This window comes from Lepidochelys kempii, chromosome 11, assembly GCF_965140285.1.
Source record: "Lepidochelys kempii isolate rLepKem1 chromosome 11, rLepKem1.hap1, whole genome shotgun sequence".
Taxonomy (NCBI): Eukaryota; Metazoa; Chordata; order Testudines; family Cheloniidae; genus Lepidochelys; species Lepidochelys kempii.
Window position 1 is genome coordinate 32,419,520 of NC_136390.1, and position 23,860 is coordinate 32,443,379.

The following is a 23,860-nucleotide window of genomic DNA, read 5'->3' on the forward strand; positions in this document are numbered from 1 at the left end:
TGTTCTCTATGTATATAAATCTCCCTACTGTATTTTCCACTGAATGCATCCCATGAAGTGAGCTGTAGCTCACGAAGGCTTATGCTCAAATAAATTTGTTAGTCTCTAAGGTGCCACAAGTACTCCTTTTCTTTTACCTGTAGTTAGTTAGCTGTTTGTTAGTTCAGTTAGTTAGAACACCCAGGCCAGGGCATTCCCTGTGCCCCGGGTTTTAAGTCGTGCAACACTTGTAGGCGATCTATGCCAAGGAGTGACCCCCATGCGGACTGTCTCTGCTGTGATCGTTGCAAAATTTGCAAGTTGTTTAAGCCTTGGACTGAGAGAAAGGGACATTAGGCTCCAGGCTATTCCGATGGAGTCGGCGCTGACCCCGACTCCAGCGTGCCGTTCCGAGTCGGCACCACGGTGTTGGCACGTGGCATCCCTCCTGCACCATCGACCAGTCAGCGCCGCTCCCTGTCCATGGGGCACGCCAAGAAGGCTAGAAAGACGCCTTCTTCGCAGCGGCACTGAAGTAAACCTGGGACAGAGGTTAGACCCATGTCGGGCAGTCCTCAATCCCCACCGGCCTCTAGGCCTCTGACTCAAGTTGAGCAGAGTAGCCCAGCACATTCGGAGCAGGCCTCCCTAAATGTCCAGATGCCCTCCATGCTGGAGACCCTGTAGGCAGCCTGGGATGTTATGTCCATGCCAGTACCAGGAACACCGCCAGCTCTGTGCTCCAGTGGCAAGCTACTGTGGGGATCTCTGCGGTCACTCCCGGCTCTGTATCGGTCTCGTTTGAGGGAACGTTCCCGATATCGTTCACCACGCAGTGACCATTGAGGGCAAAGTCCACGGGGAGCGCCCTCGACTCCCACCAGGCTATCTGGTTGGGTTCCGTCCGACTGAGACTCTCTGCACCGCTCCACCTCAAGGAGTGAACACTGACTGGACCGAGGTAGACGTCGCCAAAGGTCCTCGTCTTGGAGGAGTTATTCCAGCCGGTCATGGCATGGACGTCAACACCGTTCCTGCTCGGAATCCTGCTCCGAGACCCCGCCAAAGCATCACCTCCACAGCCCCGGGTGTCGGTTGCCAGCGTCTCGCCGGCGTGGTTCTGCCCATCGGAGCTGATCACAGAGTAGCTGTTACTGACAGTACTGGTCCTCCACATTGGGATCGCGGTCTCGTGGTCAGCGTCACTCCTGGCACCACTGCTCCGCCCGGTCCAGGGACAGCCACAAGTCATATGTCACCGCGGCCTCTATTCGTAGCTGACCATCGATGGGCCAGGCCGAACAACTGGCTCTGCAGGTGCAGTGGCACCGGGCCCCATGGCTGGCCCAATGATACCAGTGGACACTGTGGCCCCCAATGCAGCCCCTGGTGTGGGCTCGCTCGGTGGCCTGAGCCCCAGAAGCACCATTGGCCTTCCTCTCCAGACCTCCGAGGAAGGAGTCGATGGGATGTACATCCTCGGCACCGTGCCCGGAGAGCGACCAGGTGGTGGACCCTCCGGCGCCAGCAGACACCTACAGTACCGCACCAGACTCCTCGTCCTCCCCGGATGAGGTGATTACGGCCCCGCCCCCGTCCGTCCAGCAGGAGGACTTTAGGGCCAGCAAGAACTCTTAAAAAGGGTGGCATCAAGCCTCCACCTCCAGGCAGAGGAGATGGAGGAGCCCTTCAACTCCCTATTTAATGTGCTGTCCTCTTCAGCACCAGGCAGGGTAGCCTTGCCTCTCCATGAAGGGGTGGCAAAAATTTCAAATGCCCTGGGGCAAACACCGGCCTCATTGGCCCTCATCTCTAAGAGGGTAGAACGCAAGAACTTTGTACCTGCCAAGGGACACAAGTACTTATACACCCACCTGGCACCCAACTCCCTGGTGGTCGAGTTGGTCAACCATAGGGAATGGCAGGGTCAGCCAGCCCCTATCCCGAAAAATAAAGATTCATGGAGGCTGCACTCTTTTGGAAGAAAAATGTATTCATCCTCAAGGTTTCAGTTATGAGTGGCATACCACCAGGCTTGAGCAGAGACTTCTCTCAGCATCAGTGGTTTCTCCACCCAGAGGTGGCTCACAGGCTTTTCTGAGTGTGAGAGACTCCCCAGGTGGACCTGTTCATGATTCGACAGAACTGGCGCTATTCCCGGTTCTGCTCCAGGTTGGGACTGGGATGGGACACTATCTCCGATACCTTCCTTCTGTCCTGGTCAGGCCAGTTTCTCGATGTCTTTCACCCGTTCCCACTGATCAGCAAGGTCCTGGGAAAAATAAAGACGGACACGGCCCGGGTCCTTCTGATTGCCCCAGCAAGGCCCAAGCAACATTGGTACAGGACCCTCACAGACCTGGCGGTTGCTCCGCCATGGCTATTGCTCTTCTGCCTGGACCTGCTCTCCCAGGACCAGAGCCGTTTCCTCCACCCCAGCCTAGTGGTTCTCCACCTCACGATGTGGCTGCTCAGTGGTTAGGTAGGGAGGAAAGGACGTGCTCAGAAGGGGTTCAATGCATCCTCCTAGAAAGCAGGCAGCCCTCCATGCGCCGCACCTACTCAGCAAAGAGGTCCTGGTTCTCCAGATGGGCAAATGAGCAGGGCGTTTCCCCGGTGGCTGCCCCGATCTAGCTTATCCTGGACTACCTTCTCCACCTTAGAGCCCATGGCCTGGCGCCCTCGTCAGTCAAGGTGCACCTGGCAGCCATATCAGCCTTCCATCTGCCAGTGCAGGGTCACACGGTATTCTCCCATGCTATGACTATCCGGTTCCTCAAGGAGTTTGACCATCTCTTCCCATGTGCTAGGTCCCCGGTCCTGCAGTGGGACCTAAATCTGGTGTTGGCCTGTCTCACTGGGCCCCCGTTTGAGCCGCTAGCCACATGCTCCTGGTCCCACCTACTCGTGGTCGCAATCATGTCAGCCAGGAGGGTCTTGGACTCAGGGCCCTGACCTCTTAGATGTCATACCTGGTTTTCCATTAGGACAAGGTCCAGCTCCGCCCATATCCTGTGTTCCTCCCGAAGGTGGTCTCCGCCTATCACATGGGTCAGGACATTTTTCTGCCTGTCCTCTGCTCCAAGCCCCACTCGTCCAGTGAGGAGCACCATCTCCACACGCTCGATGTGTGATGGGCTCTGGCGTTCTACCTCTAGTGGACCAAGCCGTTGAGGAAGTCTTCACAACTGTTCATTGCCTCGGATGAGCGCATGAGCACTCAGCAGCTCCACTCAGCAGCTCTCCAACTGGATCACTTCGTGCATCCATACCTGTTATGGTCTGGCAGGTATCCCCCCCACCACTGATTGTGAAGGTGCACTCGACTAGAGCACAAGCCTTGTCGGCTGTCGTCTTGACCCACGTCCCCATCTAGGACATTTGTAGGGTTGCCACATGGTCTTCGGTTCACACGTTCACCTCGCACTATGCAATTGTTTCCCAAACCAGGGATGACACTGGGTTCGGCAGGGCTGTACTTCATCCCGAGAATTTGTGAACTCCTACCCACCTCCAACAGATCTATTCCAACTATTGTGGAATACACATGAGCAATCCCTCAAGGAAGAAAAGACAGTTACCTTTTCCGTAACTGATGTTCTTCGAGATATGTTGCTCATGTCTATTCCACATCCTGCCCTCCTTCCCCTCTGTCGGAGTTGTGGCAAGAAGGAACTGAGGATGGGGGAGCGCAGAGTGCCCCTTATACCGCGCTATGGAGGCGCCACTCCAGGAGTTGCTTGGGCACTCCCCCCACTATGGGTACTGCTAGGGGAAAAACTTCCGGCACTGGTGAACGTGGTGAGTACGCACACCTATTGTGGAACAGACAGGAGCAACACATCTCGAAGAACACCAGTTACGGAAAAGGTAACTGTCTTTTCCCAAATGACACACTCAATTTAGAAAATAATAAAATTAATCTTCTTTAAGTGTGTTTTTGTTTATAGAAATAAAAATAAACATATGATCCATCTATACTACTGTGATAGGCACACTAAAAATGAATATAAATAGAATGTGCACATATCTTATTCGTATTTAACTATGGATGCATGTGATGTGTTCATTGAGAAAACAGATTCATATATTCCTCTTGGGAATAGAGTCTAGACAGTAACTTGAGATACATTTAGAAAGATCAAATGGGGAAGATTCAGCTTCTGTGTATGTGTCCAATATGTGATGCAACAAAATGACACAGGAAACTTAATATTATAGAAATAATGTTTATGTTGTAGGAAAAGTTTTTCCTATTGTTTTAGGACTCTGCTCTTTTAAAGTGGTTTACACTAATAAAACTGACAGCTAAACACTCTCACTATGAGACATAGAATGAACTTTTCAGTTTCTTTACACACTCTTTCATGGAGAAACAATATGCATGAAGTATTTGAAAATCCACTTTACCTTCCAACAAGTATTTGGTCCATTACTGAATACATTTGTTTTTGAGGATAACACTTACTATTGTGAGGGGAGCGTTAACTTCAACAGATATGAGGCCACTCATGACATACACTACCTAGTGAAGATTATCTCCACTGCTGCATCTTAAAGATGAAGTGAAGTGCTTTTTAAATTAAATAAATCCAAAAGTCTCTGAAGCTCATAAATCACTAAACAGATTTTAATATAAATGTATTTTAAAACAGAATAATTGAAAGTCATTTCCTCTCTTACATGACAAGACATGAGTTCAGAATTCTGTTTCTCTTGCCTGTTTGATTAGATCAGTACACCTAACATTGTATAAGGAGCCTATTTAGTAGCTGTTAGGGTTATCCGGTCTGGCAGGTATAACATTCATTAATTCGCATTTTGGCAGGTGAAAAAACGCTCTTGATTAACTTTTCAAAATGTTACATATTTGTTATTTTAAGGTTTTGTGAATATTCAGATAAGATAGGGTTTTTTTTAAGCATTTAGTTCCCATTCTAAGATTTACCACATCCTACAATCAGTAGTGAAGTGAGAAAACTAGATTTAGAGAAAAAACATTGTGCTAAAGCATTTAGTAATTTTTCAACAATTAGATATATTCTTTATGTGCTAGGGCTGGGATTTTCCAAGAGTCCTTAGGAAGCTAGGCACCAAAAACCCATTGTTAGGTATCCTAAATCCCTTAGGCCTCTTTGAAAATCCCACCTAAATTGACGTTTATATATCCATAGGACCCTACCAAATTCATGCCCATGAAAAATGCATCACGGACCGTGAAATCTGGTCTTCCCCTGTGAAATCTGTTTTTTTGTGTGCTCTTACCCTATACTATTCAGATTTCACGGGGGGGAGACCAGTGTTTCTCAAATTGGGGGTCCTGACCCAAAAAGGAGTTGCAGGGGGGTCCCAAGGTTATTTTAGGGCAGTTATAGTATTGCCACCCTTACTTCTGCACTGCTGCCTTCAGAGCGGGGCGGCTGGAGAGCAGTGGCTGCTGACTGAGGGCCCAGCTCTGCAGGCAGCAGCACAGAAGTAAAGGTGGCTATGCCATCCTTACTCCTGCGCTGCTGTTGACGGTGGCTCTGCCTTCAGAGCTGGGCTCCCGGCCAGCAGCCGCTGATCTCCAGCTGCCCCGCTCTGAAGGCAGTGCCACTGCCAGCAGCAGTGCAGAAGCACAACCCCCTACAATAACCTTGTGACCACCCCCACCCCCAACTCCTTGTGGGTCAGGCCTTCTACAATTACAGCGCCACGATATTTCAGATTTAAATAGCTGAAATCATGAAATTTACGATTTTAAAAAATCCTTTGACCATGAAATTGACCAAAATGGACTGTGAATTTGGTAGGGCCCTATATATTAGGAAACACAGTTCACAAAAAACTGTATTCAAGCCAACTTTATTTTGTATAGTATCTTTCATATAATCTATATCCAGTGGTAGAGTAAGATAGTACATGTGAGCTGTCTCCATTTATCTTAATGGTGTATTAACTCTTAACCTTAGTGACAATTTAAAGGTAAGCATTAAGTATCTCACTGATCATTTCTGCAGAAAAATCCATAATTTCTGGAGTTCTTCATTGGCGTTTGACTAGAATATCACTATTTTTCACTAATCTGCTATCTCTGTTCCCTAGTCTGACTGTATTTTAGAATGCTTTAAAGAATTAAGGTTACAAAATAATAGAATTAAGATGTATCATTGAGGGAGAAAAGAGGTCTTACATCTGTGTGAAATATGATGGAGAATCAGTGAGAATGGGAAATACAAGAAGGATATTCCAGATGGCAGAAGCTGAATAGACTCTCCCAGCAATGTTTCAAAAGTTGAAGGGAGAGAGTGGAGGCAACTGCTAAAAAAGTGAAGGGAGAGGAGTAGAGATATTTAATATCTGTGTGATCAAGTTGTAGATGTTTATAAAAGCAAGAGTGGCATTCCTAAACTGTGTTTTGGAATGTTGAGTTAGTAGAATTGTTCTAGTAGAGGGTTGATACGGTGGTTTTTGTTAATGTGTACATTTAAAAAAAAAATGAGCAGCAGCTTGTTGTGCATCTGGCATCTTGCAAGTTGGATTTTGAGAGGTCGCAGAGAAGGTGATAGAAGATAGTGATTATGCTGTTCAATATATTTTCTTTTTTTCTTTACATATTGGTGGCTGAGAATGAAATCCCAGATGTGTATTGCATTCATAGTTGTATTTTCGTCATGGCTGCTCATCTGTTTGATTCTACACTTAACATATATCTTTCAAACTTATTTTGCAACATTTTGTATCTCATTTAATTTCCTTAGGTAGTTATGGATCCAGTATTTTAGCCAGCATATCTTCCAAGTACCCTGCAGAAGATCTGGTTGAAATGTTGAAGGTGTAATTATTTGATACAATGATAAATTTGCAATAACAAATACTGCAGAGCAGTATGAAATGTGAACAGTGTTATTTTAATTCCTGAGTAGGACCCAGGACTTGAGAAACTGGGCTAAAAGAGAGAGAAAGATAAAAACTTGTCTTTTGCCACCCTTGGAATTTATTGCCACTATCTGCTATCAAACATATGGTAGAGAAGTGTTTTGTAAGGAGAAGAGCCTTGACAGACCTGGCAAACTTTTGATTTAAAAGCTGGAAGTGCTCTGCAAAATGAGTATTGGGTCATGGATTGTGGTAAATTTGAGATGAGGCAAAAATTCCTTCACACGAATAAAAGTTTATTTCCAATCCATTGATGAAGGTGAAACCTGCCAGTTCCTTCATAGTACAAAACTGGCCACAGTAATCATTCAGTACCAAAACATTTTCTTGCCATCTAAAATCTCTGCCTTTTCGCCCTCTCACAGCCTTTATAGAGCAATAGGGTAGCTAAATTCCTCATTGCTGGAAAAATTCCACCAAGCAGGTATGAAAAAGTGCAATAGAATTTTCTGACTTTAAGATGAATGTAAAGAATAGAATTAATCCACCATACGTTCCACACACTATTTCTTGAAATACATTCGGTGCTCATGCAGCCTGGGGCTCTTCTCCACACCATTCCTCCTCTCTGACATCCTGTACCTTAGTTGACACCCAAAACTTCTGCTAACGTGGATTCTCTTTCTCCCCTGCCCCACTTCCTTTGCTGCAGTCTCAATGGTCCTATCCACACTGCAGTTTACACTGTTAGGAAATTGCTTTAAATAAGTCATTTAATGCTATTGTACTTGCTAGTGCTAAGAGAGCATAACTTTATTAAAATGCTTTTTAAAAAAAACATTGCAAGAGAGGTCTTCAGTGTTCTTAGAAAAAACAAACAAACAAAAAAAACCCACTTGTAACAAAGTTATGCTCTGTCCGCACTGAGCAGCATAACTCTCTAAAGTGGAAAAAGATTTTAAAGGCTGCATCTAAAAATTGTGGTGTAAAGTGAGCATAGAAGGGGCATGGGAGTCTATATAATTCAAGATGGGTCTAAAAACATGCTTTTTGATTATAACTGGAGTGGAAAGTGTTGTATTCCTTGTAGGAAAACATGGTATTAACCAACCCGTACAGGACTTAGGCCAAACTGGCACTCTTTTTTGCATTGTCTGTCCTTGATTATGCTGGCATATTGAGGAGCTCATTAAAATCATTAACATGTAAAACACCCTAAAATGATTTATAGAAATATACTGGGTTTATTTTTTTAATGATTTTGAATGATTTTATAGAGTAGAAAATTAATCTTAAAATGAAGTTGTACCCCAAATAATACTGAACTTTTGCTTGGTCCACATGTGTTAGGAGAGAAGCAATCTCATTGCTGAAACCTTAATCTATTTGTGTACGCAGCAAAATGACAACCTAATGGTTTTTTCTAACTCTTTAATTTCTTTAACTATTTTTGACAGGTGGTTCGTTACCTCTTTGGGGTTGAAAAGGAACATGAAATAGACATTAATAACACTGATGCATTGTGGGGAGAAACAGGTATTTTATTTCTTATTTTTCCTAATGAGAGTTGCCCACATAAGATTATTGAAAGAGATTTTAATTTGATTTAAACTGCTTTGTACTTTCATCACAGGAAATTCACAATAAATCAGCATATAAAAGATTTTGTAATGACAATGCCAAACTTAATAAAAAGCCCAACCATTGTTTTATAAATGGGGTGGGAGATAAAATTTATACACAGTATGGAAATGAGTAATTTCTTAATGAAACTACAGATTTTCCTCTGAGGCCAACAGTGCAAAAGAGATGTTTTTATTATGGCGTTCACTTGGAGTGTTAAAATAATGCCCTGACTTTATTTTAATGCCCTAGCCTTTGTATTTTAAAAGGAAAAAAAATGTTGGGAAGTTGCCTAGTCAATTCCAGCTCGGTAACAGGTGCAAAATGTTCACATTTTCATGGTCAGCAAATGCCTTTTCAAACTCGTTCGCGAACAAAGTATATGTAAAAATATGGCTGTAAGAATAGCCATATTAACTTCATTTAAGTAGCTGAGATTTGCGTAGTGTGGCTTGCAAACAGTCTAATTTTATGATTCCCAGAAGCCTCTTTGCAGATGAGAGACAAGTATGCTTCCTCTCTGTGTTCTACACAAAAACTTCATTTTTATTCTTCATTGCTAATATAAAATCAGATAATGCTTCCCAATAAAACACAATTTTTTAAATGGATCACAAACTGCATCCTTGGGTAATGTTGGATTTGGGGGTTTTCGGGTGTGATTTTGTTGAATGAAGGCTTTTGCTTGGTGCCTCTTAACTTTGCTGACTTGATATATTCATAAAATTGGATGCATTAACACTTATGAGAGTAAACTACAGTGCTTTTAGCAATCAGCTGACTGAAAACACCATTCCCTGTTAAGAGTATACTTGCTTAGGAAAACCAGTCTGCTTTTTTTTTTAATTTAGCAAACACTAGAATCTCTGTGAGGACGGAAAGCTGCCTTTAACAGTGTGATCTGAATGCTTAAACAATACAGATCAGATTATTTTACCTTTCAGTGTCTTTTTTCTTTTTTAACGAATTTCCACAAAATCCAGTTTGCTTTTCCATTATTAACCACCAGGCACTTTGAAATCACTCAACACATTTTCCCCCTTTCTCCAACCAATCTGTAGCCATATGAGCTTGACTTTAGTTGATTAAAACTCTTCATGTACCTGTGTTGCAGTGTTTCTGCTCCATTACACGGCCATGAAGATAATTCTTGTACAAGAAGGTGGAAACTGGAACAAGACCACTTTATGTGCATTCTGTCTCTCTCAATGTCCTTTGTTTTGCAAGGGGAAAGCAGTTCAGGAGGGGTTTAATCACTGGATGAGCAAAGGGAAACATTAAGCTTTGTAAGCCCCTCAACACTTGATTTATCTCTCATCAGGATATCCAAATGGAACACGAGGTGAGGGAGGAGAAAGGAATTTAGATTATTAGCAGAAAATCTTCAGTCAACTCTTTCCCCTTCACTTCTCAATCAGAGATCAGCCTAATCCTGAGTTTGACCACTTTCAGAACATACTGCAAGATCCTCTTCTTTGACAAGGCATTTCAAGCATAACAACAATGCTGTCATGCAAATGGGTGCTCATGCACAAACCACACACACACAGATCCTCCATCTTCCTGTACAAAGTTTAATAGAATGCTTCACCATTCAAATGTCCTTCCTTTCTCAGTGGCCTTTATGTTGTTGCTCTGCCCTGCCTTCATCATCATGTCTAATACGAGTGTGGCTAGCTATAGAAGACATTGCGTGAAGTGCACACAGGTCTTGCAGTAAGAGTTTCTGAAGGACCCAGTAATGGACAGATAGGGATGAAGCTAAAAGTTTAGTACTTGGGAGTTCCTGCCTTTCAGCCTTATTACTCAGTCCATTGGAGCATGTTTGCCATTAGAAAATTGCTGGGGGAGGAGGAGGTAGGATAGGACCTCCCCCCCCAAAAAAAACAAAACAAACATTCGCTATTTGTGGGGGTGAAGTGCATGCAAGTTCAGGAAGGGATTTAGTAAAGCAGAGGACAGAGAGGAAACGGAAGATAAAGGAATTATAATTAACCAGGAAAAGGAAAATACACTAATGAAGAAAACTGTTGAAAAGACAATGCGGGGCGGGTGGGGGGGTAAGTCGGGATGGAGCTAGAGCAGGGGTTCCCAAACTATTCTGTGGAGAACTGACTGGTTGCAGAGTGCTGGCTCCTTCTCCTTCTTTCTAGCTGCTAAATTGCTTTAAAAGGAATGTATAAATACACCCAGTATTTTCCTGTTGACTTCTCCATGTAAGCAAGAGCAGTCATTGGTACAAAGATACGACGATTGTGAAAGGAAGGGGAGAACGGACTGGGAATGGGGCTTATGAGGCCAGCTGTCAGTAAGAGACCTGTGAGCTTGTAGCCCATGCTTTGGGAGTTTGAGAACCCCTGAGCTAGAGGACTGGATATCCTGGTTCCATAAGGCCACTGTGTAAGCAGCTTACAGGATCTGGAGAAGGCCAGCGTTGAATTAATCCTGTTCAGGGGAATTCTCTGCTGGTGTAAATCCATCTTGTACTGGTCACTTAGTGTAAGGGAAATGGCAGGGGGAGGGGGACATGCAGAGAGTGTTCTGGGGATGAAATACAAGTGGGAGAGAGGAGAGGAGGCAAGGTGGAGCCTAATCCTCCATTGGCATATGGTCCCTGAAGGACCTTATGCCAGTGGGGTGAGTTAGGGCCATCCCTGGGCAATCCTAATTTATGCCAGAGTTGAACAGCCTTGAATCAGGTTTCAGAGTAACAGCCGTGTTAGTCTGTATTCGCAAAAAGAAAAGGAGTACTTGTGGCACCTTAGAGACTAACCAATTTATTTGAGCATAAGCTTTCGTGAGCTACAGCTCACTTCATCGGGGACTCACCCTGCGGCACCCACCTCCACTTTTTCTGAGAATAAGTCCAGAAAGAATTAAGCTGCAGTTTTGAAATGGGCAGTTTTAGAAATATAATATTTAAGAAAAACATAGAGGGAAATAAGGGACTGTGATAGATACACTTCTAAAAAATTATTGGGTCTCATCAGATTAATATGGCTTGTGAAAAGATATGCTAATTTATGCACTCTGGAAACTTCTCACATTTTCAGTGTGCCTATGTGAACTCATATTTGTGCTGCACACTCTTAACTAGAGCTGGGCAGAAAAATCTCGGTGGATAAGGCACTCACATAGAGATGAGAGAGACTCAAGTTCAGGTCCCTGCTCCAGTGACTACTGCCAACAAACTAAAAAAACTGCATAATTTTCACAACTCTGCTCTTACTGCATTTAGAAATGTATCATGCAAATATATCTTGCCCAGGAATTTCTGAAAGGTGACAATCCTGTGTAGCACAGTTGAGAGAGAGGTTGGTGAAGTAGGGGGTTGCGAGGTGTCAAAGATAGAAAGGGCTGGAAGAGGGAGTAAAGAGTGGCCAAGGGAAACAGTGTGTTTTGTGTGTGCTTGTTTTAAAAAGAAAAATTGTATAAATGTTAAAAACATGGAAAAATAATAGGAGTAAACAGCGGAAGGATGGTGACATGCCTATGAGGTACTAGATGGTACCAGATATGAGAGAGGAGTTCTTTGAGAGATTGCATATGTCCATTGCACTGTATGTGTGTGCGTGTCCCGAGCATAGTCACCGGAAATTTTCCCATCTGTGTACCTGGCAGGTCGGCTCTGTCACCCTCTGGTGCTGCATGTGCACAGCACCGGTATAAAGGGCCCAGCTGACTCCGCGCCCCCTCAGTTTGTTCTTACCAGCCAGACAGTCGCTGGAACTGCCGTCCTTGGTACAGCAAGATTTTCTCAGTGGTCTTCGTTTTCCTAATAGTTGTATATAGTTAGTGTTTTAAATAGTTTTTAGTCTTAGTTAGTATAATTCGTTTTTTCTCTGTTAGCGGAGTTTCGTCCGTTCCCAGTGCTGAGGCGTGCCTCAGGTGCTGGGCTTCAAGCCCTGTGCCTCCTGCAGCAAGGCTATGCCTTTGAGCAACCTGCACTCTAGCTGCCTAAAGTGCTTGGGTGAAGCTCGCACCAGGGATAGCTGTCAGATCTGCAGCAATGTAAAACCCCGTACGAAGGAGGACTGGGAGGCTAGGTTAAAGTTCCTGCTGTTGGAGGTGGTGCTGAGACCTTCCTGCGAGCTGTGCCAGTCGGACTTAGCATCAAGCATCTCAGTATTGGTGAGGAGCACTCCTCCCACCGTGCAGGAGTCCCAGCACCATTTGCCATACCCAGTGCCTCGGCAAAAGCACAGGAAGCTGTCAGCCGAAAGGGGACATTCCCCAACTCCGAAGAAGGCCAGGCACGGGAAGCAGAGCAGATTGTGACCTAAGTCAGGCCGCTCCTCTGCCTTGGAATTGCAGTTGACACCTTTGTTTCTGGCCCTTACACTGCTACTGTTGAGTCTGGTACCATAGAAACCATCAGTGCCAGAGGGACAGTGCGGCACCAGCACTATCGTGGCCATCCGAGGCGGAGGCACGTGCTGCCGCTAGAGACCTGCTAGATCGTCGCCGGCAGTACAGGAGTCGGTGGCATTGGTACTGGGGGCAGGAGGGACCATGTAGCCCCCACTGGCCGCTTTCTTCTGGGCCGCATGGTACCGTTTAGAGTGAAACTGACAATACTGGCCCCAATAAAATCTTCCCTGCCTCGGCACTAATCTCCGGCCCTGGTGGCAACCGCAACTCCGTGGCCACCGGAGGAGACTTGTCATTGGAATTGGAGGTTGGGTCATACTCCTCTCGGCTGACCGCCCCCTCCTCCCCCCCGCTACTTCAGTCCCTACCCTCCCATGGACCATAGCACAGGAGTGCCATCAAGTGCTTGGCCTAGTGGTCCCATGTCAATGCCCTTTTGGAACCCTTGGGGGTTTCCCCCAATCCCAGGGCCCCATTCGAGACATTCATAGTTGGTGGCCTCCAAGAGAAGGGCACTTCCATCCCTTCAGGCAGCACTTGATCTGGACTCCAATTCCAAAGCTGGTGCCGAATTTCAGGAACCGGCTCTGTGGGATCCTGTTGGCCTCTCCTTGAAGGGGAGAAGGAGTGTCCTCAGTCAGTGCAGGCTGCCTTCTCCCTAGATGAGGCTGTGTCAGGAGCGGGCGTGTCGCCTCCGCAAGATCACTGTAAGGCCCACCAGGAGCTGCTGAAGAGGGTTATCTCAAACTTGGGTTTACAGGTGGAGGTAGTGAAGGAATTCTCCAATAGCCTGGTTGACATTCTGGCCATGGCGGGCCTGTCAAAGGTAGCCTTGCCTCTCAATGAGGCCATTGTGGACCTGCTGAAAGCCCTTTGGCAACCACCTGATTCCCTTTCCACCACCTCAAAAAGAGGTGAAAGGAAGTACTTTGTACACACCCAGGGTTATGAGTTCCTTTATGCTCATCCCTCCTTCTCCCCCGGATCCCTGGTGGTGTCTGTGGCCAACGAGAAGGAGAGGCAGGGTCTGCAAATGGTGACATCTAAGGCAAAAGACTCCAAGAAACTGGACCTTTTTATTAGTTTACCTTACCAGGGGGGGCTGCACCTTAGGATCTACTGGGCAGATATGACTTCAACATGTGGGACTCCATGTTGAAGTTCAAGGTCTCGCTTTCTGAAGAGACTAGGCAGTAGTTCTCTTCACTGGTGGAAAGGGGAAGTCGCTAGCCAAGGCTTCCTTGCAAGCTGCCCTGGATGCAGTGGATTTGGCAGCCAGGTCCACGGCCTCCACCACGTGGTGGCCATGCATAGAAGTTCATGGCTTCAGTCTCCTGCAAGAGGTCCATCAAACCCTTCATTACCTCCCCTTTGATGGAGCATTGCTCTTTTCAGAGCAGACTGACATGAAGCTCCATGGACTGAAGGACTCCAGAATGACCCTCAAGTCCATGGGATTGTATACGCCAGAGACTTCGAGAAAGCACATCAGGCCTAAGCAGTCTTCCTGGTACTCCGCCCTGCTGTCCCGTCGAAACCCACAGAGGAGATGGAGCAAGGGTTTTAAAAGCAGACCGCCACCCCCTTCTACCTTGGCATCAATGTCTGCCATATCCAGATATCCAGGGGCTCTAAGCAGGCTTTTTGATGGGATGCTTGAGGACGTTGTACCAGGTCCCGTGTTTCCAGATTCTGTTTCCCCTTTATTTTTGGACTGCCTATCCCACTTCATCATGGTATGGCCCCATATCACCATGGAATGTTGGGTGCTGAGCATGGTGAAAATGAGATACACCCTCCAACTATTTTTTCCAGGCCTGTACTCTACATTTGCAGAATGCTGTTTGCTGTTCTAGAAATCCACATCAGTGCTGTTTGATTGATAAGAACATCATTGGGAGGCCTGCTTCAGAGGTATTTGAACAGTCTCACAGTTTTCCAAAAGCATCTCTGTATGAAGATAGATGGATATGTAGGGGGTTTGGAAGATATAGGCTGAAACATTACCCACTTTGTAATAAGACTGATCAAAAGCCTGTAATTCGTGGCAGCTGTTGCAAACATTTCAGTTACATATGCTGCAGTTCAATCTGAATTGTCTGAGTGCATTGTCTTCAGCATACAGGAACTTGTAGATGAGAACTTCAAGAGATAGTTAATTCTCTTGATTAGAGGAAAATAATTCCTTGTAACACAGTGAAGGGGAGATAAATATTTTAGTTCTTATTTTATTTTTTGTTATGTTTATGTGCCAAATCTAAGAATGCGTCCACACACTTGTTCCATGGTTATTGATAGCAAGAGAACTCGGGACTTTCAGTACCAAAAACACAAGCCTGTCCGCCAGTCACTAAAGGAGAGGGAGACATGTTCATATACACTTAGCCAGTGTTATTACAGTATGCTTATTCAACTAAGTGTACTTTTCTTTTTTATTAAATGTAGTTTGTATATTTTTGTTTATAATGGTTTAATGTGTCTTAGAATAGTTAACATATGTAAGATCCACTTATTTGAAGGCCTGCTGCACTAGCACTAATCACCACCTAATTTTTTTGTTTGTTTAAGAAATATTAATTAGAATGGTATCTTGTCCAAAATGGGAATCCAGTCAGGTGATAGGTATGTGGGGATCTGATAGAGTGGAAGGTGGGGTGGAATGGCAGCGAGAGGAAGTTAAGTGGGAACATGTCCTAGGTTTCTTCTCTCAATTTCTCTTTTTCTCACCTTGAAAAAGGTAAAGGGCCCTTTCATGCTGTTGCTCTGTCTTCCCAGTCTCTCTTCTGTCCACACTCTTTCCCTTTGGGCCTCACATCTGTCTCTTTATCCTGTATTTATATGTCTGTAATCTCTTCCCCCCCTACTTTTCTCTTTCAACCTTCTGGAAACTCTCTGCAAGCACCTATGTACTCTGTACCCTCTGACTTCCCCAGCTGGTATCTCTGCCTCTTTTTCTTTGCATTGCAGTTTAGTATCTTAAACCACCTGATATGTCTAAAAGCGTATTGGCAACCTGAGAATATTATTACAATATTGTCCAGTTTGTATTTTGTGATGGACTAGGCATTTTAAGTTGCCATATTGCTGTAGTTCTATTTAACACTGTAGACGTACACAGCTTTTAACTGTCTGCAGAATATGCAAAACAGAAAACCCAGTTCGTGCCTTGAAGAGTTTACAGTCTAAGCACATAAGATTGCTTAGTGTCAAATCAATAAAATATCTCTATATATATTTTGAGTGCCCTGAAGCATGAGGAACTGTGCGCTTATCAGTTCTTACATTTCAAAATGGATTAACCTCTTAGAACATTTTGATCATGTCATCCTTTGATTTAGTTAATTAATTCTCCTATACCTGCAATGCAAGGAATTTATCTTATGGAGATGGTTAAATTAAATGAAGAGTTTAGTGACAAACCAGTTGGGAGTTAATCAGCTGAGTAAAACTATAGGGTGGCTGTGTAAGCAGTCTGGATTTGAAGGATTTTATTCTAATCACAGCTAAAGAGCTACAGCTGCTACATGTCTTTTATAATAATAGACTTAAATATCAGTTAATTTTGTAAGAACCCTGGGCACAGTTTGTGTAATGCAGTTCATGAGTGTCTAAGAAGAGGTCCTGACCTTTGCACACTAGTGTGTGACCTGAAATTTCTCAGTGTAAATTGAAAAAGAAATGGTGTGCCTTCATTCACTAATCACAAACGTATGCCCAAAGTGGGATAGTGTGTGGCAGCCTGTAATCTGAAGGATTCGTTTTAGTGAAGCGATATTACCGATCAGATTAGGCTGAAAATTTGTTTTAGCATTATTTTTTAGAACCAGCGAGAGAACTCAGGACTTCCTGTATCAATGTAAAATATTTTATAACCTGTTGAACATATCTTTCAGATTCTAAATAGCTACTGTATGTTTTTCTTTTATTCACTGCTGTCTCTGTTTAAAATTAGATTTTGAAAAGTTTTGTTTTAGAACCTACAATAATTATGCTGAGAGTGCACAGTCCACAACTGAAACTCAAAAAAGTTACTCCTGGAGCTTTGCCTAGCTGATATAGTTGATGATGATGGACTACGAATGAAGAATTAAACACAAATAGTGTGTCATCTTCAAGCTTCAGTGACATTAACCGATCAGTGTTTGCCAGATAAAGGAGAATAAAACTGATAAGGAAAGGCATGATACTGCTCAGGAGTATCTGAAACAGTGGAGAATGAAAATACATGATTTTCAAACAGTATTTCACTTTGCTTTTTAAATTGTGTTTTAAGACTATATTTAACAGCTATGTTAAAAACTCTTGGAAGGAATTCATTTGGAAGCGTTGTATTGCTTCTTTTAATGGGATGTTTGAAATTGAAAGTGTTTTAAAAACAGTGCCATAAATTTAAATGTACTGTGGGGAACAAACAAGACTAGCAGGGAGTTTTAATTAGATGGATCGTCTCCATATCCAAAGTCCATGTTGCATTGGTGCCCCATTGCAAAATCTGTGACCTTCTGTATAAATTTCAGCAGAAGGCTGGCAAATTGGAGATAAAACTTTATGATCCTTCAATATTTCAAAAAGTGTTGAAAATAAGTATAATAAAAAATGTGAAACTAAATGACTTCTCATGTGACTCTCTCACTTCTAGTTTTCAGCTCAATGTGTAAAGTGTGGATTTAAAACATGGTAGTGTGGATTCATAAGGTGAGAATTGATCACACGCATCAGAGGATGAAATTCAGTAAATGTTTTAATAATGAGATTGGAATAAAAGCCGAAAATGAACAATAATGGAGGGACATATAATTATCACTTGTGCCACTCTACCAATAAAAGGCTGAAAATATTAATGTCAATTAATTTGTCAATCTCTTCTTAAAGAAGGCTCTAGGATTGAGGTCACAGAATGTGGCATGTGGCAAACTACTGTACAAGTGGTGTTTGATTGACATGACTTCTAAGAGTTGCTGATGAAAATAGCCTTAGAATATTAAATAACTTGATTTAGTACGTGACCTTGAAAATCCTTGATTGTCTTTGGGAGCAAAAAGTGGTTATTATTGCAGGGCCCTATTTCTTTTACTTCAGACATGCTCACACACTATAAAACTAAATATAACAAAGTATCATCTCATTCTTTCTCTTGGGGTCGTCTTTTTTTATTACTTTTTAAAATCATAGACATGCAAAATCCTTAACTCACCTTGTTTTTTTTCCTTTGTAAAGGGCTCTGAGCATAGTGGCTTTTATTTTTTGTGTTTATATTTATATTTTTATATTTATATATCTATATATATAATTTGCAAGTATGCAGTATGATTTAGGTAGAGATCTATATTTAAAACTAAGTTTTGATTTTAACACCCAGTAAAAACAGAAGATTTAGATTTGAAATGTTTTTACTCTGATCAAATTCACATCTTTTTGCAAAATGTCAACTCAGATTTTGAACCATAATGCAAAGTGTCATTGCTTTTTGGTGTTTGTCCTTTAACATAAAATTATTCAGCAAAATTTTTTAGTGTTGTATAAATATTTGTATTTTTCATATAAATCATTGTGCCATTAAGGTAATTTTATCCTATCTTCATTTTTTTATTTTATCTTAAAACCAAAAAGGACGCCAGTAATGCCAATCTGAGTTTCTAAGTGAAATACATTTTGTGGGGATTTTTCTGTAGTATGTTTAATCACCAGCTCTGTTTCATTCTGCCCTTTGCATGTGTAGTAGGAGATGGAGCTTTTTTCTGTCAGAACTAAATAGGATTTTGTTAGGATAGAAATTTTCCACATCACATAAATCCACTGTAACTGCCATCCTCATCTCTGAAAAGTGCTGAGGATTGAATATGTATGGGCACTAAATTATTCACTTATCTTTAGAGGTTAAGTGAGAGGTGTCTTTGGGCTGGAGTTGAGTCGCATCGGGGAGTGCATATGTTCTGTTTTTGTTTTCTGGCTAAATGACAACCTTAGAAAATGAAGGCCTCCAACCTGGCACCTTTTCACATCAGCACTATAAGAAGATCTTGAAATGCATTATAAATATGTATTGGTAATATACTTGCATCATCAGCTGGATCAAACTTAATTCTAATTGCTTACTTGAAATTTAAAGAGCAAAATTATTTTTTTCCAACTTTTGGTAAGGGGAAGAGGGATAATTGCTTGTGGGATGAAGCAAATTAGTCAATATTTATATTACAATAGCATACAGGGGCCTGGTTATTATTGGGGTCTCATTGTGCTTGTACAAACACAAAGACAGACATGCACCAAAGAAGACAAGCAACATATAAAGGATGGTGGGAGAGGGAGGCCTTCAACTATATATTTTTTAATAACAAAATAATATATTTGTATAGTTTTGTAATTAATGACTTTCCTGGAGGCCCCTCAGCTTAGGCAACATACAGTGGCTGATTTTTTAAAACTTTTTTATATATAGTTATCACGGCAGAAGTGGGTCTTGAGGAAGGAATCTGAAGAGCGAAAAGAGTACTAGCAATCCATATCAGTTTGGGATGGGGCGGGCAGATTTCCCGTACACAAAGCTGGCATCACTGGCAAAGAAGAGGGATGGGGAGGGTCAAGGGCAACATGAAATAAAAATGGATTCTTAAGAGTGGTGTAGTGTGAATGAATGGCTTAAAGTTAGGAGACCAGGTTTTAAGTGGATATCGTGGAAGAGGGGGAGATAGTAGAGGGATTCAGAGAGACTGATTATGTGGTGAGAGTAATGTGCAAGGACATGTCAGCTGAAAGCAGATTCTTGGTCAAGATATAAACCTCTGAAAATGAATTTACAAAGGAAATACAAGAAAGCCCCTTAGAAGTGTCATTAAAGCTGAGGTAATGAAACATATTGAAAAACAGTCCTAATGTTGAAAACTGTAAATATTTTTATGCATATATTTACACATAAAGTTTGTTTAGGAAGCAGTTTTTTGTAGGCTGTGAAAGTCTGCATGTACCTATTATGATGATTAAAACAAATAATGCTCTCAAGACAAATGGTGATCTTTACAGGATAAAATTCCAGAGTCAAAGTCCAACACAAAACTGTGTGCTTCAGTAGGTATTATTGGCATCTTAAGGAAACTTGAATGACCTTGAAATACAATATTAAATGGTTTTTGTATCAGACATGTTGGATAGTGCACTTGGTGCAAGCCATTTATAATGCAAGCCATTTATAATCATGTTTTCATATAGATTTCCAAACTTTGTGTCTGTCTTGTTTCAGATAAAAAAAAAAAATCCTTTTTTCCGTCCCAATTACTTTCCATCTAACATCGTTGGCTGTAGACCAAAGATCTGCCAGATTATTAGTTTTCCTTCAGCCTAATGGGTTGCTCTCATATTTTCCATTCTGCATCAGTTGCTTGTTTAGCTGCTCATTTAAATTCTTTCCTTTTTTTATTAAGGCAGAGTGGGTTGAGCTTTTGCAGAGTACATTAGGCAGACCAGAGGTGGTCTTTTCCGTAGAATACTCGGAATTCCTGAACATAGTTTTGCCATGATATTGTTTGTTTTAGCTTGCTGTAGTGCTATTCTTTAGTCTTGCTTGTGGCCGAATATGGTATGCTTTAGTCATGTTGTTGCTATAACTTCAGAGTTACACCCTGAACTCGAGCTGGAAGTGACAATGAGATAAATGTGAAGTCTGTTTTTAAAAAGGTGCTTTTGTTTGCTTTTTTAGTAACTCGACAGTTCTATCTGTACATTGGAGATCTTCAAGAAGAACTGTCAAATTGTTTAGACCAAAACATTTGGTCTGATTTTAAAATAGGTATCTGTAAACTGGAGGGGTGGGTATGTAGGTCAGATGTTTTAAAAATTAAAAGCAGATTTACTACATCCTGCAATGATGGTACTTTTATTACTTTTCAGCACGTTTGTGCAAGTTTTTAAATACTGTATTTAAATATTTTCTAATTGAAAATTATTTTTAAACAAGGAAAAGAAATGCACTATTTTTTTCACTGAGCAACTGAACAAAGTGTGCATTAACTCTTTATGCTGGATTTAGATAGAAGCACTATGTGTGGTGGTGAATCATTTGCTGGTTTTAGCTGAAGTTAGCTAAGAAGTACTATTTCCAGAACAGTGCTTACATCACTGGTGATTCTGGTACAAAGAATTCAACAACAACAAAACCTGTTAATTTCAAGCTTCATTTAAAACACACAAAAAAGCTGGTGTGTGCCAAATGGAAGAGAACAAAATCATGATGGGAAAATATTTTATTTTCAAGCTTCAAAGAGTGTCACAGTGGAAGTGAAAAAGCATAATAAACCATGGGAAAATATGATTGAGTTGTTTAAATGATAGCCTAACTGTAAAACTATTCTTTTTAAAGTCATGATGCTGACAGGGATTACAAACTCTATAGCTCCCTATAGATAGGAATTATCTGCCTCAATATAAACCATGAACAATGCATGCAAATGTACAGTGATGCTCACCTTATCTATGCCTGTAATAAAGGTCCTAGCAACAGTTTTGTAATTATGCTGCTTGTACTCACATGCTACCATGTTGTGTAAGGATGATCAATCACAAAGGCACATGCATGTGCCCACAGAATGTTTTAATCCAGTGCCAAATTGCTGTTCAGTGCACCTGTTTATTTGGGTTCTGTGCATAGACCAGCCAATGCTCTAATGATCTATCACACCAATATCAGTCCAAAGTTGCAAGGAGGTTGCAATCTAGTAGAAATCAAGAGTTGAGAATATTGTAATCTTTTGTACTATTCTAAAATATTTTTAACAAGAGACTAGCTAGAATGTTAATATGCATTGGCAAAAGTCATTTGAAGCCTAAAACAAATACGGTCAAGTTAAGAATCAAAACCCTTATTAGAGAGGTAGTGTAACTTTTCCTATGCAGTCTGCTGCAGAAATAGACAAAAGAGCTTTAACTCATCCATCAGGAAGAAACCCAGTTATATGAGACATACAAACTTCCTGGGAAATGTTGACTATCTGCTGCTTAGTAGTTGCAATAAATAGTGGTGCTGTCAGTCAATGAATAAGCAGCATTCTGAGAAGCTGTGATAGTCCTGGGATTCACTAACAGGACCATCAGCTCTATAAACCTCTGAGAGACGCATGGTCCAGTAGGTTTCAGCTCACCTATCTTAATAAAATGATTAACCTAAAATGAAATATAATGGACTTATCAAATTGGTTGATCTAACTGTTTTGTTCTGTCCATAAACACTCTTCTTATATGCAAGCTATGTACATGATTTAATCAGTGGGTTTGAGACTTAGCTTTTCCTCAGTCATAGTATACTTCGGTGCTTTAACTTCCCATCTTAGTTCTGCTCTTCCTGATGCTCTGTAGAGAACACAGAGTTGCCTTTATAAATGTGGGGTGGGGGGCATTTAAAAAAAAAAAAGTCAGTGAAAAAGTTTGAATAATTGAATCTGGAGACAATTTGATAAGAATGCTGTGAATACTGCACAGAGGTGGTATTAGTTGAAAAACTTGCTCTTTTTTCCTCCATAAGAGGCTGTGTTTACCAAAGCTAAAAGAAGTTTGTGAATAAGAAATAATTTCTTTTGACTTTCTTTAGCCCTGACAGCTGCTGCAGGAAGAGGGAAATTGGAAGTATGCGAGTTACTGCTTGAACATGGAGCTGTTGTGACAAGAGCCAACAGGAGGGGAATCCCTCCACTTTTCTGTGCAGTGCGGCAGGGACATTGGCAGGTGTGACAAATGCTCATGAATAAAATGAATGATTATGGGAGATGTTTCCTGAATTTTAAAATTCTTTCTCCATCTTTATGCATGTAATAAATTGGTGCAAGTGTTCAGACATACTTAGTTCCCAAAGAAAACCTCACCACTTGAGTTATTTAAGATGGGACAAAGCACTTGAAATTACTGCATCATTCTGAACTAGAAAATTGTGCTCCCTAAACTGGGAGCAGAGGCAGCATAGGAGCTATTATGCTGGTGCTGTACTAATGGAAGATCAACCTATTATGGGGGGATTCTCCCCTGGCCTGCTACACTTGGTGGTGTGTTGCAACATGGCACAAACTGGCCCTAGCAGAGTGGAAAATACTAGACTTAGAACTGCAAACTTTTGGAGTTCTAAATTCATCATGAATTATCAGACAGAATATAAATAACACATTATACATCCCATTAGTGCATTTCTAAAAATTAAACTGCTTATCTAAGTTTAAATTGTGTTTTCAGATTGCTAAACTTCTGTTAGAGCACGGATCTGATGTGAAATTAAGTGACAAGCAAGGCAGGACACCACTTATGGTGGCTTCTAGCGAAGGACACTTGAGCACTGTGGAGTTTCTACTTTCCAAAGGTAAAATCAATAATTGTACAATTGCATGAGGGATTTTTCTGTCTACTTAATTACAGGTACACAAATTAGATAATTTTTCAGCATCAAGTACTTTGATTGTTTTCAATCATATCTTCTTTGCAAACGGTATGCCGGACTATACAATAAGGTTTATTTTATTGTAGCTTTTGATGGAGATTAGAGGATGTGAAAGGGTTTTATTATTACTCATATTTTGAAGTTCACATCAAATTTTGGTTTTAATTTTAAAAGTTAAACATGGAACTTTAATTTTTAAAAAAACCATTTGCATTTTATTTCAGGTGCAGCCATTTCATCCCTGGATAAAGAGGGGCTGACAGCACTCAGTTGGGCCTGCCTAAAGGGCCATAGGGGAGTGGTTCAATATTTGGTTGAAAAAGGTGCAACAATAGATCAGATGGACAAGAATGGACGAACACCCTTGGATCTGGCAGCTTTTTATGGAGATTCTGATATTGTAAGTAAGGTTAATTTGTAGAAAATCCTCTAAGCCCACTTTAAACTTTCACAGTCTGAATTGGAATCTGTCAATCAAAATGTAAATGGAAGAAGTGTAGGCAAATAGTTAAGAAGGAAGTTAAGCCTCTTTACTTACGTCATTTAGACCTGGACACCAGTGCAGGTGTTTATGCAGAAAAAACATTTTCCAACAGATTTTTAGTACCTAGATAATTG

General features: G+C 41.9%; 1 protein-coding gene across 12 annotated transcripts in view; it reads left to right on the forward strand.

Annotated features, from left to right (window-relative positions):
* Positions 1-23,860, forward strand: part of TANC1 (tetratricopeptide repeat, ankyrin repeat and coiled-coil containing 1) — a 216,265-nt gene that overhangs the window by 172,696 nt on the left and 19,709 nt on the right. For all 12 annotated transcript variants that reach the window (XM_073305546.2, XM_073305545.2, XM_073305550.2 and 9 more), the window contains 4 exons: positions 8,295-8,373; positions 22,409-22,542; positions 23,041-23,164; positions 23,467-23,642. In XM_073305546.2, coding sequence (XP_073161647.1) covers positions 8,295-8,373; positions 22,409-22,542; positions 23,041-23,164; positions 23,467-23,642 — 513 coding nt within the window. The remainder of the gene's footprint in view (positions 1-8,294; positions 8,374-22,408; positions 22,543-23,040; positions 23,165-23,466; positions 23,643-23,860) is intronic.